We start from the raw sequence: 17,051 nt of genomic DNA, 5'->3' as shown, positions 1-17,051 counted from the left end.
TGCTAGCAATTAGCTCACTCCTAAACCAGTACTTCTTGCAACATCACATTTCAAAGGGTTTTGCTCATGTCTCCACCTGCCAGCGTGCTTAAACAGGAAATTATTTTCAACAAGGAACCTGAACAGAAACATCAACATTAGTTAACAGATATTTCTTGGAGCTTTCTACAGTCCTGGGGAGATAGGAAAAACAAGTTCAAGCACGTAAACAAACTGAAAAACTAAATGCTAAATAGATATTGCCCCCACGCAAATCTTCCCTTGAAAACACATATCTAACTTGGGTGTGTTGACTGTTCCACAGAGCAACCTTTATAATGCAAGAAGCAGTGTGCTAGGACATGAAACACTGGAATTTAAATGTGTTTTGATCAAAAAACCTTTTCCCACTGTTACTTTTTGTAAAAAACATTAGCATGCAATTTCTGAAATACGGGGCTAATAGCAGCCTCTTGCAGGGGCAGGCAGGTGGAAGAAGAAGAACTCGTTTTCCTTAATGCCTGGGGTGGAGGCAAGGGGTGGTTGAGCAGGTTAGGAAGGTGGGTCTTGGGCAGAAAGCTACATTTCAGGTCAGTCTGAGCGAGAAGCAGAGGGAAAATGAGGTGGAAATTTGAGAGGTGAAGATGGAAGGAATGGGCTGAAGACACTTTCTGAAAGTGTTGATGTGTCCAAAGCTGCCAGACGTAATCCCAGAATGTAAGTGGGAAGTGAAATGTTCTCTCTCCCTTCTTTTAGGAAATGAGTTGTTTTATGGTGCATACCCAAATGTCTCTATAGGCTCATCAGACCAATTTGGTACTAGTGAGCACTTCTGAAATATGTTGTGGTAAAATAATTTCAATAATGACATGTAAATTTTAAGAGATAGCATAGAAAGATGGGAGATTAGCTTTTGATTAGCCTATATTTATATAATGAATGGATTTTAGCATGTTCTTAATGTTTATTTTAAATTCTATACATATGATAAAGTGCATGTATTTTACAATCTCAGCCTTGCATGTGCATTGAGAAAATATTTTAGAAATAATGTATGTTAAAAAGCATTAAAATACAATTTTAATTTGAAAGCATATCTTAGTTGTTTGGCAGTGTATTTCATGTATATTTATTATTATCATTTATCTTTATGGAGAATCTACAGAGAATTTATTCTCTATTTATGATATCTATTTTCATTGCTGAGCAAATGAAGATGTGAGTATTGGGAAGTTTCATACATAACGAAAGAGTAAGCAGATAGCCTGGTGCAATATGTTGGTGGGGGTTTGTGATAGCTAGTACTCTTGCCAGATATTTATAGTTTTATACTTTAACACTATATATTTTAATACTAAGCTGTAAATAAAGTATTTTGCTTTCAACTAATTAAGGCTGTATTAGCAGTTGCTGTTCTTAAGAGCTCACATTCTCAAGTCAGTTTAGAAGCCTTGAAAGGATATTATGCACTGGAATGAATTTAATCTAAAATAAATAGAGTAACGTTGTGTAATGCACTGGCTAATTTACTGAAGACCTTGACAAAATTGGCATTTTTTATCTCACTGACAGACCAGGGCCCACCCTGATTAACCAAATGGCTCCTTAGGGACTTGGAGACTTTCATTCATTCTCCAGGAGATGTTATTCCTGCACGTGCTCATGAAATGCCTGATTGCAGAGCTTTGGGTTTCCTGGTGTTTTCACATCATGTTTGCGAGCCCAGAAGTGCTGGGAACAGAAAAGCTCCTTAGGTCAGAGGGACAGAAATGCCATTATATTCTCCCGTGGGCAAGTGTGTGGCTGTTGGGGCAAGCGTATTGTTATTTCCCTCCTAGGCATTGTAAGCTGCTCAAACAGCAGGGGAATATATTTTGTTATATAAATGCATATTTAAAATGTTCTAGTGTTAACCTGTTGTCATGAAATGTTTCACTGAGCCGGGCCTGCCAAGATTTATGTTGTGCTCTGCGATGGAAAACTTCATACATGAGAAATAGCAATTTTGAAAATATCACAGAGAGTTGTGGACTCGGTTACAGCACTGCTGTAAAATGATAGGTGACTTGGCAGGAATCTCACAGATAAAAGCTAGTGCTGCTAATTAATCACGTAGAGTATAGTCCTGGTCCCAGCAATTTCAGCAGAAGCAAGTTCAAGCTCCAGTATATCCCCTGCAGACGTTCAAGTCTAAACAGAGCAGTTTATAGGCACAGCACCAAGCTTCTCTCTATCTTTTTCCAAGCATTCTGTGAAGAAAAATAATCTTTCAAGTTCAAAAGAGTGTATTATAATAATAATTAATAACATTTGCTTTAGCAGTTTTCTTGGCTAACAAACTCTAATGTTTCTTTTAAGGTCACAAAACAGCTTTGACTTCAACAGAGTTTTTCCTCGACACATGCTGTAGACTGATCTCATATTTTGGAAAAAAAAGAAAAAGTTTAAGACAGAGTATAATTTTACTTATCTCATAGTTCAGCTAATACTGCCCGAACTTGAAAATAAAACGTCTAGAACAAGAAGTAAATGTCTGCAAAATGAATCTATATTGGGAATTGGCTATGCAATAGTGAACATACAGAGAAATACAAAAATGACTAGTCTAGGCTGGGGAGAGAAAAACACCACAGCTGCTGGTTACAGCTCCAGTGATGTGAGGAATTTTTGAAATTAAATAACTGGAGTTGAATTAGTATAAAACCAATAGCAATCAAAGCAGGCAGATCCTGGTAAGTGGAAGGAAAATGTGTTTTAGATCACAGAAGTGCACACAGCCTGCTTAAGAGCAGCAAGGGTTTTTTTTTGTTTGTTTACTTTTTGGTTTGTTTACATTTTTTTCAATAGTAAGTTTTCAAGTTAAACTTTGCTGTTCTTTTGCTGTTCTAGATCATGTAAGAATGAGGCTCAATCCAGGAATCCAAGAAAAAGTAATTGCTACCCATTCACAGGAACATTGGCAAGGGAAGCCCTTTGCTGCTCAGATGGTGCAAGCAGTGCACCAGGCTTAGGAGGAACCAAAATCAGCTTTTAAAAATGGAGTTTAGAGCCAGCATGAGCAGAACCAGGCAGTGGAGACAGCCAGGAGGCATTTCAAACCCAAACCACCAAGAGCCATTTCCCCCTGATTTCATGATGTAAAAACATTGTAGGAGTAAATGTCAGGAGGGGCAGCTGATAGGGGGATGGAGATGATGATCGCCCCAGTTAATCAGGTGTTTTGGCTTTTTTTAGGGATGACTCACAGATTTCTTATTTCTTCCAGCGTGATTTCTTTGATTGCTGTGAAATCTTGGATTCAGCCTCAGGATGGGCAATGAGAACAGCAGTGCTGAGAACCAGGTACGTGCTCCCAGTTACATTCCAGATATTTAGTTCTGACTGATGGGAAGGGCCATTTTCATGGTTTTCTTCAGCAGTGACACTGCTACGTAGCCCAGGGTCGCAGCCCCAGGAGGATGGGCAGGACCGTTAGGTGCCATTAAGTCCCATAAGAAGTTACCATGTCAATGTGGGTTTAAATAAAAAGATTTCCATCTGATTTCAAAAGTTATGAAACCAGAAGACCTTTTGTCCTCTTTTCTTCCATATGTTATGGTAGATTGTCAAGTGCATTAGGGTGGTTCTTCAGGTTTCAGCAAACCTTCCTTTTTGAAATATTGCTGTACCTATTGAAAAGTTGAAGTCTCATTATTACAGGTTCCCCAAATTGGCTGATATTATTTTTAATGACTATTTGCTATATTTCTCAATAGTTCTGAAAACAGTGGTGCTGTTAACCCAAGATTTGATCCAATCGCTTTTCAGGGGTGAGCTAGATAGGAAGATATGTTTAAATAATGAGTGTTTCACCTCCAGTAGCTTGCATTTTGGGAAATTCTCAAAAGTAAAGTACGTTTTTTCAGGAGTTCACATAATACCTCCTGAAGCCGAGAAGAATTTATCTAAATCTTGTTAAGTTTATTAAGACTTAGTAAACCTCTTTCTGATAAGGTAAGGAAGCTTCTGGTATCCTTTACAGGGGAGGGGGAAAAAAATAGAAATGAAATAACTAGTGGTAGTAATAAAACTTATGAAAGGCTCTTAAGCTGCAGAAGAGCCATTGAAGAAATATTGCCTAATAAATAATCAAAACCAATATAGTCACTGAAATGTTTGTTGTTAAATGTGGGTTTTTTTAGGCAGAAGTTCCCAGTGCAAATAAAATCATCCTTTTCCCACCAAGCCAAGGAGCACAGCAGGTAGTGGATGATGAGGCTGATTTACATGGCTTGCATTTCCCAGTGTTAGCATCAGGCTTGGCTGCTCTTTTTGCTTTGCATCTGCTTTGGGCTTTTTATTTTTTCTTTTTCTTTTTTTTTTTGTTTTTTTTTGTTTTTTTTTTGTTTTGGACATTGGCTGTAAATTTTCAAAACGTATTTGACCCTCTTTGCATGCTGACTTTCCTTCTCACTCCAACACAATTAAGGCAGAGCTGTGGATTTTGTTGTTATGGTCAGTACCAATTGGCATGATTTGTTTTTGTTTATATATTTATCTGGCAATCCCATTTCCCAGTTCCGTGTCTCAGCTGAGTGATATAGAAGCTGTACATGTGGTTTACATTAAGCATGGGAGACAGTGCTAAGTTTAGAGCTCAACAAGAGAGAGGGTCTCTGGAGTAAAAGTTCTACTATGAAGAATACAGTAGGCACTTACAGGAAAAGTAAAGATACTAACTGTGCTCTGAGGAGACTATTAACTGAATTTACTGATAATAAGCAATGATGTTAAATAGATAAAATATATTTAACAAAGTGATTTTACATTGAGACTAACCATATTCTGCTTTGCCCTTTTACATGAAGCCTGAGTTGGGAAGAGGTTTTAGGTTTGTGTCCTGTCCTATTAGGATGGCAAAGCTCCCTTCCAAACAAGGGTCTGTCAGTGGCACAGTGTGTCTGACATACGCTTAATTAAATGTAAGCTGTTTTTAAGATGCAGTGATTTTAACTCAGGTTTTTGATCATGGCCACTAATAGTCCTGAAGAGGAGAGTAGACAAATCTCACAGCCTTTCTTGTGATTTCAGAAATGGCAGATTACCCAGTAATTGTAAAGCTCTTTGAAGGGGGAAAACTTCTGCTGAGGTGAAATTCTAGCAGCAAGTATTTTGTTCCCCACAGTGGAAAATGAAATACAGGTATCACATAAGTTATTTCTTTATATTTTGCTTTATTCTTTCCCCTCCTATGTTTTCTGAATAAGTGTATAGTCAAACAAGGCTAGTTATTTCTCATCTGTATTATTGTCTGTTTCTCTGTAAACTTTGCATTAATGTGGTGTAATCTTTTGTTGTTGTTTTTATTTTTTCCCTTGAAATACGTAAGACGGACAGCGGCTGCATGCTTGCTGCAGGGGCCATAACTTCTGAAGAATTTATTTGCTTGTCTGGCACGTCACGCTGTGTTCTTGCTAGGGCTTCTCGATTTAATTGCTCTAAGCAAATTGGGCTGCTTATTCACATAATTTTGCATTATTGCTTCCCATGCTTTTCAGCTTCCTTGTGTAACGCTGAAATGATGGGTGCAGTTAATGGACATGGTTCTTCCTCCCCATTGCAGCCTTATGGGGATCAGCAGAGGACACATAGGACATGAGCAGGCAGTTGTCTGGCCTTTGATTTCCGTTTTGTAGATGATAACATGGGCAAATTCCTGTGGGCTTGCACTGCATGTTTGCTCACCTTTAAATAGTGCAAAAAGGATCTGCATTATATTGTTAATATTCAGTTGTGAGCAAAAATACATACCCAGTTTCCTACCTAACAATTTTGCCAATAGGATTTTAATTATGTACGCTGTTCTCCTGCCTGGCAGTCAGCAACATTAGTGATCCTTGCACCATTCCAGCACACATTCTGGCACCATGCTCACTAATGTTTGCTGTCCAAGACAGTCAGGACTGCTTCAATAAAGTAAAGTAGTCAAGTAAAGTAAAGCCCAATATTTGTTTGAATTCAAACGAGAACAACACTGCCTCTTTTTAGAGAATTATACATCCATTTCTGTAAGTTAGCTAATTTGTCATCTTGCCTTTTTAATGAAGGTAGGGAGGATGAAGGAAGAAACAAAGTTGTGTTGGCATATTAACTTGAAAGAATAGTGAAAATAAGTTGGAAGTCCCTTGCCTTTTTTAGAACTAATGGTTAAACCTTCCTTTGAATCCTTTGAATCTGTAAAGCCGCCACCTTTTCTAACTGGAAATGTGCATTTATGAGTATGGATGAAAAGGAGAATATTATACATTTATGAAGATCGGTATTTATTTAGTACACTTCTCTGTATACCTAGAAATGGTGTGAAAATGTTGGACCTTCATTTCCCACAACTAAGGGCAGTTAGTAACTGCTAGACAAGCAAACTGTGTCAGCTGGGAGCAGCAGAGGTTCTAGATCTCAACTTGGAGAGAAGTTTCCTGGTAGCGCATGGTATAAATCTAACAGCATTTTCTCAAGGGTTTTATTGTTAGGCTGCTAAGAAACACTTACCAGAATGCTGTTTTATCTAAAAATTATATTGAGTTGAAATTGCCGATTATATGTTGAAGGTTTTTCTGTGCAGGTTATTAACTCGTTCCTACTATACCTCACACACCCATCATCTTTAAGAAGATCGTGCAGATACTTTCAGGCCTTCATCCAGCCATCAGCAAAGAGACAAAGCAAGATTTTAAAAAAATCTGAAATAAGATTTTGGGAGATTTTAGGATAACTGGAAGCATTCCTTTGCCTACTGAGCATGAAGAAAAGCAAGCTAGAGGTGAGGGAATGCAGGTGTTAACCAGGACTATGAAACCAGTTTTAGAGCAGTGCGTTTGCCTCGTGCAGACTTGTTCATCTGCTGTGTATATTCTCACAGAATTAGGCTGAAACACAGATAAAGTTGTTGAGAAGACACTTAATGTTGACGTTAGGAGGGCCTGAAGATAAACAGCATGGGGCTCCCAGGAGGCTGGGAAGATCCTAAACGGGAGCAATGAGGCCTGAAGGTCTGAACTGCTCTTGCCTTAGCTGGGAGGAAAGGGTGTATTCTGTTAAGAATGCTAAACCCAGGATAAACCCATGGTGACTAAATATATATACACAACAGTGTTTATTTTTACATTTTCAGCCAGAGCTATTTCTGTAGGTTTGAGCTTATTTCTCTGGAGGAAAAGCAGCATTTTTTCCACTAAGAAAAAATGATAAGTACTAATAAAGGAGGTCGCAACCAGAATATTTAAATGCTCGTCACTCTATCACAGTTCCCACTGTCCACTGTGCTGATAGGAAGTGGCTTATGGGAGAATTCTTCCAAATGATGTTTTATACATTCCTGGCTCTTCTAGTTTTTCACTTAGAAATGGCATGAATTTAACCTTTTTTTTTTTTTCCTGTGGGAGACAATAAACCAAGCTGGAAGTAATAGCCAATTGCCCATTAAAACAAACAAACAAAAAACCCTATTGCAAAATTCTACGTGGGCTCTCCCATAAGCACAAATACGTTTTGCTTCTCTCGTGATCATTTTGTAGTCACGCTCACCTAATTGAGAAGTCAAGATATTTTGCCCTTCATCAGCTTTAAGGGCAAAAGCCCAAGACGTGGTCCCAATGGTCACCACACTCCAAACTGCTTTACCCTAACTGCTCTGAGGAATAGTCTAGTGCCTAATAACACAGGCTGCTGAAGCAATTTGTTTATTAAAAACATTGTTTGGCTCTCTTGTGATGTGACTAAACCAAAGTTCTTTTTTTTTTTTTCTCTTTTTTCTTCAACCTTAACCATCCCATGATGCTCAGGCCTGGCACAACTGTCAGTAACCGCAATTGTTACTTACACATCTCGTAACCAGTAATTTTTTGAACAGTGTTTACTGATTTGATTGAAAAGTTCTGGTTGCTAAAGCAATATCTGTTGGTTAGCTAAATTTTATCTAATTCAGTGCCAAGGGTACTGTGAAAAATCTAATTTATTAACCAATATAGTGCTTGCAGAACAACAAGAAAAGCCCCAAGAGCAAAAAAGTAGCTCCTAAAAACTGCTCTTTATTTAAAAAAAATAACTATTTTACAGGTATGATTCCCCAACAATGTGACCTGTACAATTCTTTTATTGCAAATGTTTTACAATATTTAACCTTGAAAACTTTTCTTCTCTCCACTTTTCCAGCAGAGACTGAGACAGTTAATATTTCAGAAACTGCTTTGTTAACTTGGGTGTGTCAGGAGTCCCTGCCAGCTCCTTTCTGGTGTCCCAGTTTCTGTTGGAAGAACGGAATTTAATACTGGAGTATAATAAAAGGATGAGGAACAGCCAACAGACTAAGTCTTTGAATGAATAACTTCCCACTACCCACTCCACGTCTGTCCCGTGTGGAAATAGCAATGGATTAGGCTGCCAGGATTGCAGAGGAGCCTTTTTGATGAGTGCCATGGATTCATTTTTTCTCTGATAACAGCCTGCCTTTGGCTGAGGAGGGGTTGGTAGCGGCAAACTCTAACCCCCCCACCCGCTTGTGGGGTAGAAGATGTGCAGGAAAATGAAGATGTGCAGGAAAATGAAAGTTCTGGGGTATTTTTTGGTGGAAACTTGCCCAGGTTTGTTCCAAAGCCCCCAGCCTCTGCTATACCCAGGGAGTTAGGGAGAATGGAAACTTGGTGTAACTCCTCCAAGATTACGCCCAGCGACAGTCAGCGTTATGGCATGTTCCAGCACCAGCTATAAAAGGATGTGTTTAATGGAGGAATGTTGCAGAGGGCAAGTGGCTTTTTTTCTTTTTTATTTCTTTTTTTTTTTTTTTTTTTTTTTTTTGAGAGAGAGAGGGAGAGAAAGGATAAAAATAGGAAATTAAGGCAAATCCCTGGAGGGGGAAGTGTGGTACTAGTTTTTAAAAGCAGATCTATGTGTGTGTGTGTGTGTGATGGGTTGCAGCACCACAAAGTGCTCTTACTGGGGCTTTTGGCCTCTGTGTTGCTGGAGTTCTCCTTTTAAACTCCTCAAAGACACTACAAAAGTAAAATGATCCTGTTGCTTTATTTTGTATCTTTGCTGAGAGGCCAATGTTTATGGAAAGGTTTAATGCAAAATATGTTCTATACTCCAGGAGAAATAGATGTATTCATTTATATATGGTACAGACTCAAAGTGGGGAAAAATAAAGTATAGTTTCTGTATTCCTTCTCTTGTTTCTGTAGTCTCTGTGAAAAACTTTTTTTCATTATCCTGGACATAAATATATTCTGATTTTTAATAAATAGGTTCTCAGGAGTTTTTGTTTGTCTTTTAACTAAGTAACTTTTTATAATCTCAAAGGCTTAAAGTGTATGCCAAATTTAAACTGAATATAAAGTGAATTTAGCTGCAAGTTTCTCAGCGAAAATTCACTGCAGAGGTAATTTCTCTAATAACAGCTTTTTGGTGATCCTTTTGTGCAAGAAGTAGTCTTTTCTAGTATTTCTAAATGTTTCAAAAGATGTTCATTAAAAATAGTTCTGCAAAGCTAGGTCAGCTACTGAGTTGAATAATTTTGTCTGATAAATTTGAAAAAACTTGAGAGAATTTTTTTTTTTTCTGGCTGGCACAAATTCTTGGGCCATGTTCCCTTGTGATGACTAAATTAGTATCTTGAATGTAGATAACCACATTTAAAACTTCTCTCTATCTTGGAAGGTTAATAGTCCCTCTTTCATTTAAATATCTACACTAAGGTTTATTTTTCTGTTATTGTATTGTTAAAATCCTCCTTTAAGCTTCTCTTGAAAATATTTCCTGGCTGTTTGTGCCAGGCTAGGTGAAAGGATAATTTTACTGTTTGATCACCCAAACTCTGGGAAGCCAGGAGAAGGTGACTCTGCAACAGGCACTCCTCCCTGCTCTGCAGACAGATTGTTTTAATACATTTTTTAATGTCTTAATAAAAATGTAACCATTAGGTCATGTTTGAAAGTCAGAGAACAAGAGGCAGATTTTTTTCCCTAGCCAATTACAGTTGCCAGAGGGTAGCTGAGAGATGGATGGTATCTTCTTAAATATATCTTCTTCACTGAAAGCACAAAGCAATTAAAAGAGAGAAAAACAAACAAAACAAACAGTTCACACTAGTTTATGGAAAGTGTTAAGTATAATCTTAAAGTTGTGCATGTAGCTAACCCATGGAGATGTGTATTGCTGCTGTGCGTCTTCTCTAGCCACACTCCGTGGTTTTCCTCTAACAAAAAGATCTGCTGTAACAGCCCCAGGTATGGCATTAATTTAAAATGTATGGGCTAACTAGCCAGCTTGTGAGTTGTGGAGTTAAATAGTGAAAATAAATTCAAGCAAACTGCTACCAAAATGATTCTGACCTGGTGCTGTAGAGTGTCAGAGCCAGAAGTAGAAGGCAAAATATCCCGACTCCGTGTTACGGTTCTGAACTCTCCTGCAAGGACTGTACTGCTGGCTTGTAAGCACCAGTTGTAGCCACTGTGGCTGTTGGGATTCCTGCCTTTAGATGGGTATCTTTAGAAAGGAGTTTAAAGATTTGTGTGCAGGAGGCATCCCCCTGGCTCCAAAAGTGGCCAGTAAAACAGAGAGGACGGTAGCCCAAAGCAGCTCTTGGTGGCAAGTGGCGGATCCTGTGTGAGTGAGGAGGAATGTGCGAGAACTTGTGTGAGCAATTAGGAGGAATGTGCGAGTACAAAGAGTGCAGGAGGTTAATGAGCTACTTCTCTGCTGGCTCCTTTGTGCCTTGGAGGATGACAGCAGCTTTGGAAGGAGCAGACCAAACAGGCGGCTTTTCATCTCTGGAGAGAGCTGGGAGCTGCTCTCCCTGCCTCGCAGCACAATCAGCTGGAGCAAAACTGAGATGGTTGCACTAGAGAGGAGGAAAAATAATTAGTTCTCGCTTGCTCTTACCAACTGCTGAAGGCATGTGGACAGATCTGGAAATTGGGCTCATTTCTTGGGGTTCTTTGTGGTTCTCCTCACCTTCCCTGTCCTGCTCCCCCCCTTCTAGGAGAAGGAGGTCTTTTTTTTTTTTTTTTTTTTTCTTCTCTGCAAGTGACCTGAAAATTCTAATTCCTTTAGTTGCTGCTGTGAGTTGGTCATTAGTGACCCTCCACCCAGACTGACCCAAATGGAGCTCTCACAAGGATATAGTGCTGCCTCTTGCGTGGCAACTGGGGGACACTCACGGTCCAGCTGGGTTATGTGTAGTTGTGCTAATCAGTATTTTCTTTCCTTAATACTGAAATTAATAATGCATTTTCCCAGTTCTTTCTGCATGCACACATCTGTGCTTGCTGAAGTGAGTTCCCAACAAAAACTAATGCAAACAAACCTCAGGTTGCCAAAAACAAAGTACCAAAAGCAAAACCAAACTCCCAAACCTAAGCAAGCTCTGTTGTTTTCCAGGGGGGGAAGAACTAACTTCCTTGCTTAAATCGGGAGGTGTGCTGGTAGATTTTTGCTGTATGTTGTACTTTTGGGGCCAACATATATACTTAGATAAATATTTCAAATGCCAGATGTCAGCACATGCTGGGTAAGTGCTTAATAATCATGAAACCAAGAGTGTTTGGTCCACCCCAGTGGAAAGTGAGGTGATAAAGGAGATTTTGCAAGCAGAGCTGCAGCAAAGGGGATCCTCTGGGGGAAGGCAGAGGATATGAGAGTTAATCAAATTTGCCTTAAGCCTCAAGGAAGTCCTTTTATATTTTCAGTTTGCTCTGGCCTTTACTATAGCGTATTCCCCAGCTTTCCTTGTCCACTGGGTGTCTCACTGCTGGCGGTGGTGGTGGGACAGCTGCTAGAGTCGCACAGAGAGAAATGCAGTTTTATAAAGAGCTTTCTGCAATGACAAATTTTCTGAGTGTTTCTGGAGCAAAATATAAATGTAGAATTGAGAATAAAATTTGAGAAATAAGAGATCAGTCGGAATTGTGTCCTCTAGTTTTCATCTGTGACACTTTTCTGAAGCTCAGTGCATATCCTTATATGTCTTTACCCTTAGGTGTCTGTTAGGCTTTTTACAAATATGGTTAAGAATGCTTAAAATTATGGCATGATTGCATGTGGAAGATGGTCCAATTAAACAGTTTTGCTTTCCTCTCACTACCGCTGCCAAGCAAGAGGATTTGAATAGGTAGCTTCCTCCTTCAGGCTGCTTTTCTGCTCGATGCTTAATTCTTCCTCCCCAGTTCTCATGTTATAATTGAGGAACATGCTCAGATGCTGCTCAAAGCAGGCAGTTATCAGCACTGCTTTGCCTTCTAACGATGCTCCTGCCAAACACATTCACCAGGAATTTGACCCTACTTGTTGCAACTTCTAGAACCTCAAGGGTTTGTGGTCACGCCACAGTCACAGCTCTGGCCCCTGCCCAAGTCTCTGCTACCTTCTAGCTCCCTAAAGCAAAACCAAGTTTGCAGTGCTAAGGCAAAGTGATCTCCAGGCAAGGCAGGCAAGTCTGCAGCTCTCGGGGAAGGTCCTGGGTAAGCACTAACCTTGGAGATGAGGTGAGAAAGCGTTACCAAATCTGCATAACAGCACTTCTGTAGCTATAGAAATGCAGCGTAACGGAGAATCAAGCCTCCATTTCATTTCCAAGGAGTTTTGAGCATTGCTGAATTGGGAGGGAAATAGTTGAAAGTTGGATTCAAGTGTTGGCCCTCCCCTGAAACTGGCTTTATTTGTCTAGACCTTGACTCCAAAGATGCTGCTGATATTATCAGTGTCAAAGCTCATGGCTTGTTTCTACCCTTTATCCTTTTTAAACCCGCTTAGCAAAGAAGCATTTGCCAGGCTTGGAAAAAGAGAGAAAATGATACCCTCCTTGGGTCAGTAAAGGCCCTGAACAGCTTTAGAACAATTGTTGCATTCTTCTCTCTCAGTTCTTTTTCTCATATTTATTATTTGGCTCAACCATTTCCTTCTGTTTTTCTGTTGTTAGAAAAGAAAATGTCTTGGCTTTAGAACCTGCAAGTTCCATCAAAGCAGTGAAGTCTACTGCAGAAGTTGTCTGTCAGTAGGCAGAACAAAACCCCTTCAACTACATATTCTCTAAAATTTCCTGTCTGCCAAAACAGACTTATCCTTTTCTTTTCTTATTTTTTTGTCACTCTAGAGCAGTCCACCAGCTTCAGAATCAGGCCAGCTTCCTGGTAACGGGCAGAATATAAAAGGGAGCACTCGGGAAAAGAGTGCAGAAAGATCTGGAGGTCAGAACATCACAGAGCATCTTCCTGCTGCGCTGCCACTGCCTGAGAGTGTCTACCCATTGAATCCGGGACCTATGAGGTAAGAAATGTGATATTCCTTCTTGTGATAGGAATTTGATTTGAGCCTTGCTGTTGTGGTTAGCTGGGGATTTTTACTAAGTTTCTGTCCCTGTGTAACTGATTTTCAAAATCTGTGCTGTGAAAATGCAGTGGTCAAAAAAAATGACAAAAGCAAGGCTACTTGCTGTTTACAGAACTGACTTTCTCTCCTTACTACAGAGCCATAAACAAAACTCTAACTGTTGTAGTAACCCTTGACCTAAACTTCCTTCGCTGTTTGCTCGTACTAATAAACTCTTATCTGAGGCAGAGAAACATTGAAATATCTCTCATAGTCATATATGATGAGGTGGCAAGATGTAATTGTAAATTGAAAAAGTATAATTGAAAAATGCCATGCCCAGCTTTTTACAGTAGCCTGTAGTACTAGAAACTACCCCCAGCTAATGCTTGTTAGCATCCCACACTTCTGAACTTCTTAAAATTCCCCAGATGAAACAAATAGGACCACTTTCAGAGTTAAGGTATTCCTTAGTGTGGTTAAGGATGAAGGAAAGTAACATAATCTGGATTTTATTAAGTGTCCCAAAGGGAGCATTTCTTTTGAAGCGCTGATACTTCTAAAAAAGCTCAGTATTGACTCTTCTCATGTTACCATGGCTTCCAGCTGCTACAATGGAGAAATTGTCTAATAACAGCATGATTTTAATACGGGGCTGCATACTTTCCAGATAATCCGTGTGACCCAGGATACAATGGCAAATATAATTTACGAGGCATAGCAGTCGCTTACTGGTGGAGGGGTAGGACTTTTAGACTGTGGGTATCTCGTTAATAGAAGCTTTCGTTAAGATTAGGGAGTTTAGAGCAGAGGAACTGGCCACATGCCTTTCATGTGGAGTATGTGTGACCTGGGCCTTCCTCTGTTCCCACCAGCCCTTCTGCTTTGAATGTGTAATCTTCAGAGGCAAAAAAACAACAACAAACAGATGCAAGGAAAATAATGCTGTTCCAGGCAGGGTGGTGGTTGTGCTTTTCTGTGTGGGTATTTTGGTGGTGGTGGTGGTGTTTTGTTTTGTTTTGTTTTAGAGATGTTGAAAATTGAGCATAAAATTACACAATAGTTTGTGGGAGTTTAAGGCGAATGCAGGCGGTAAGTAAGGTCATAACTGACAACCTCAGGGTAACTTATGCAAATAAATGGCATTATATAAAAAGACTTACCAATAGAAACCAGTATACAGCCCTTTTGGCCCTGCTTTGGAGCCTTTATGTTTCAATCGATTGTTGTATTTCAGTACACACTGAATAAGTTATTCATTTTTAATCGTGTTTCTTTGAGAATGTCTCTCCATTCTGATCTCAAATGAGGGAAGCTATATATGTCATTTCCATGAGCTGGAGACAAATGAATTTGAAGTCATGTAAACTTGAGCTGGAAGAGGTTTTTATATGCAGGGGTTCTTGTTTACTGTGGCTGACAGATATCACATTCATCCTCTAGCTTCTAGTTTCCCTAAACAGTATCTTGTATAATCCTGATACTGCATACGTGCCTAATGATGAGTAACCATGCAGTCCTAGCTGATAAATGTGTCTTACAAACTACTGGAAACGTGAAGCACTGTGATTTGTGACAGCAACACAGTCATTCCCTACTATTCTTATCAATACACAGTTTAGAAAAAAGGTAAATGATAGATGGGGTGAAAAGCAATGAGTATTAGTAATTGCTGAATCTTGAAGGTATGCCTAGCATGAGTAAGGTTCTTGCAAATTAAATTTATTTGTAAAATGGTAATACGATGGGTATTGTGTACCTAGATACTGTGTAATCTACCATGCTCATGCATTTGTGCCAGTATCCACCTAATAGAGTGTTTGTGATATAAGACCTGCCAGCAGCAGCAGAACTCCTATAAAAGAGTTTGAATTATATATTCTTTCTTTATGCTCAGGAAGTAGCTCTATCTAATCACTTTCTTTTCCATGTTTTGACGTATGCACAGCCTCCTTCAGTGTCTGCCTGTAAAGACTTTTCTACCTGGTTTATGAGGAAACTGGGACAGTCCTGCTGTTAAGTGGTCAAATTGGAAAACTTGCTTTCAACCCCGTCTTGACTTTTGTAATGTTAAAAGACTTAATGTTAAGGCACAGGCGTGAGCTTTGTCAGAAAAATTAATCTCTGTAGTGTATTTTCTGCATCTGTAAAACAGATATACGCTATTCAAGGTTTAGTGCACTAAATAACTTAGCGCATTCCAGGTTTGGTGCATTTAGAGCAAGAGAATCTTGGATCCAAAAAAAAGCAAGAAATATCAGGTCCCTATCTAAGAACCAAGGGAAAACAGAGGACTTTGTATCTTTGCTCTGGTGTTTGGTTCATCTTTAAATTCAAAACACATAAAATGGAAAGTGTGGGGAGAAGAGAGGCTACAGATAGGGTTGAATGGTCTGGTCGTTACGTGGGACCTGAAAGGATGGGGTACATTTCTCAGAGATTTGTCTCCTCAATATCCTGAGATTTCTAACATTTCTCATGGATCTCTTGTCTCCATATGGGAAGGACCTTTGTATCTTCATCCTGGGGGCAAGATTGAGCAATCCCACCACCAAGGACAGCAAGCTGCACAGTTGTGGCCGAAGACCTCACTGTGGCTTTTAATACAATAAGGCCTGTCTTCTGTTCAGCAATGAAGTGTCCCTTGAGGATGCAGAAATCTATTATATGTGTTGCAAAAGACACAAGCAAATGCTGTTCTTTTTATTTGTTTCACTAATTTTGACAGTCTTGCTTTGGCAATACAGGGGGATGTGCAAAATTTGGCCCTCAAATTATTATATCTTTTTTTTTCCAAAGTTGCCATTACACTATTGATACTTACTGTAGTACTACTGAAGATTTTTACTACACAAGTTTTTAAAAATATTTATCTTTTCTCTCAAAGTAGCAAGCATTTATTTTCTTCTTGTTCTAGTGGCTATAGAAATAGCTGGGTAGTGGTATCTGTTCAGAAGCCAGCAGAACTCCAACAAGGAATTAGGCCAGAGGATTTTTTTTTTCTATGTGATTTTAGAAGAGGCACAAATTCAGACTAAGCATGAATGGAAAAATAACAAGCCCTGGAGCTGAGGTGCGCTGTGCAATAGTTTACATTAGTGTCAGCAGTTTTTGCATGTGGCCTTCTGAAAGACTGTCCTAACTGCAGGAGCCAAGTAGTTTTGCACTGATGTGGTTAGAAACTATAGACTGAGGACACCTAACTTTCACATAAGCTTATGGTGTCTGCCATGTAGCATATCAAACTACCCAAACTGGAGTTGGAACAGACCAGCTGCAGTAATGAGATGTGTGGGATAGGGTCTCTTATGATTTTTAACCATCTGTGGTTTTTCTTTTCCCTTTTTGTTTTTTTTTCTATATTAGCATTAAGTATTTCTATACTGCTCTGTGAACAATTTACGTTCTTTTTAAATGTACTGCTCAAAAATGGCATAGCTATTATTTTTCAGGGTGTTCCTTTTCAAAATATGGATATTAAAAACACAGGATAGCCTTACAGTCTAGCTAGCTAGAACAACTTTACACTTCAGCATGCAAAATTATAACTCTTCTATGAGAGGCGTGCTCTATGGATGAGTCAGATTGAAGGTATTGATAAGATTCCTGTTTCAGGAAGCATACTGGATGGGCAGTAGCTCAGGAAACTACCTTTTATTTATCCTTATTCTGTAAAAAGGCTGCCACGTGCCCCTTTTTGAGTGGCTTTTAAGTTATCGCATCCTGCCAAAATA

General features: G+C 39.3%; 1 protein-coding gene across 3 annotated transcripts in view; it reads left to right on the top strand.

Moving 5' to 3' along the window:
* The first annotated feature begins 3,288 nt into the window (after positions 1 to 3,288).
* TACC2 (transforming acidic coiled-coil containing protein 2) overlaps positions 3,289 to 17,051 on the top strand; it is a 110,529-nt gene continuing 96,766 nt past the window's right edge. For 2 of the 3 annotated variants that reach the window (XM_088520064.1, XM_088520063.1), the window contains exons 1-3: positions 3,289 to 3,321; positions 4,161 to 4,220; positions 13,103 to 13,275. In XM_088520064.1, the coding sequence (XP_088376190.1) occupies positions 3,289 to 3,321; positions 4,161 to 4,220; positions 13,103 to 13,275 (266 nt within the window). The remainder of the gene's footprint in view (positions 3,322 to 4,160; positions 4,221 to 13,102; positions 13,276 to 17,051) is intronic. The other variant, XM_088520065.1, reaches the window with a different exon arrangement.

The sequence above is a fragment of the Tinamus guttatus genome, unplaced genomic scaffold (genome assembly GCF_059628265.1).
Source record: "Tinamus guttatus ecotype Peru unplaced genomic scaffold, ASM5962826v1 Tinamus_guttatus_pri_ptg000079l, whole genome shotgun sequence".
In the NCBI taxonomy this organism is placed as follows: Eukaryota; Metazoa; Chordata; class Aves; order Tinamiformes; family Tinamidae; genus Tinamus; species Tinamus guttatus.
The sequence above is the reverse complement of the archived record's forward strand: the minus strand, read 5'-3'. Positions and strand labels throughout refer to the sequence as shown.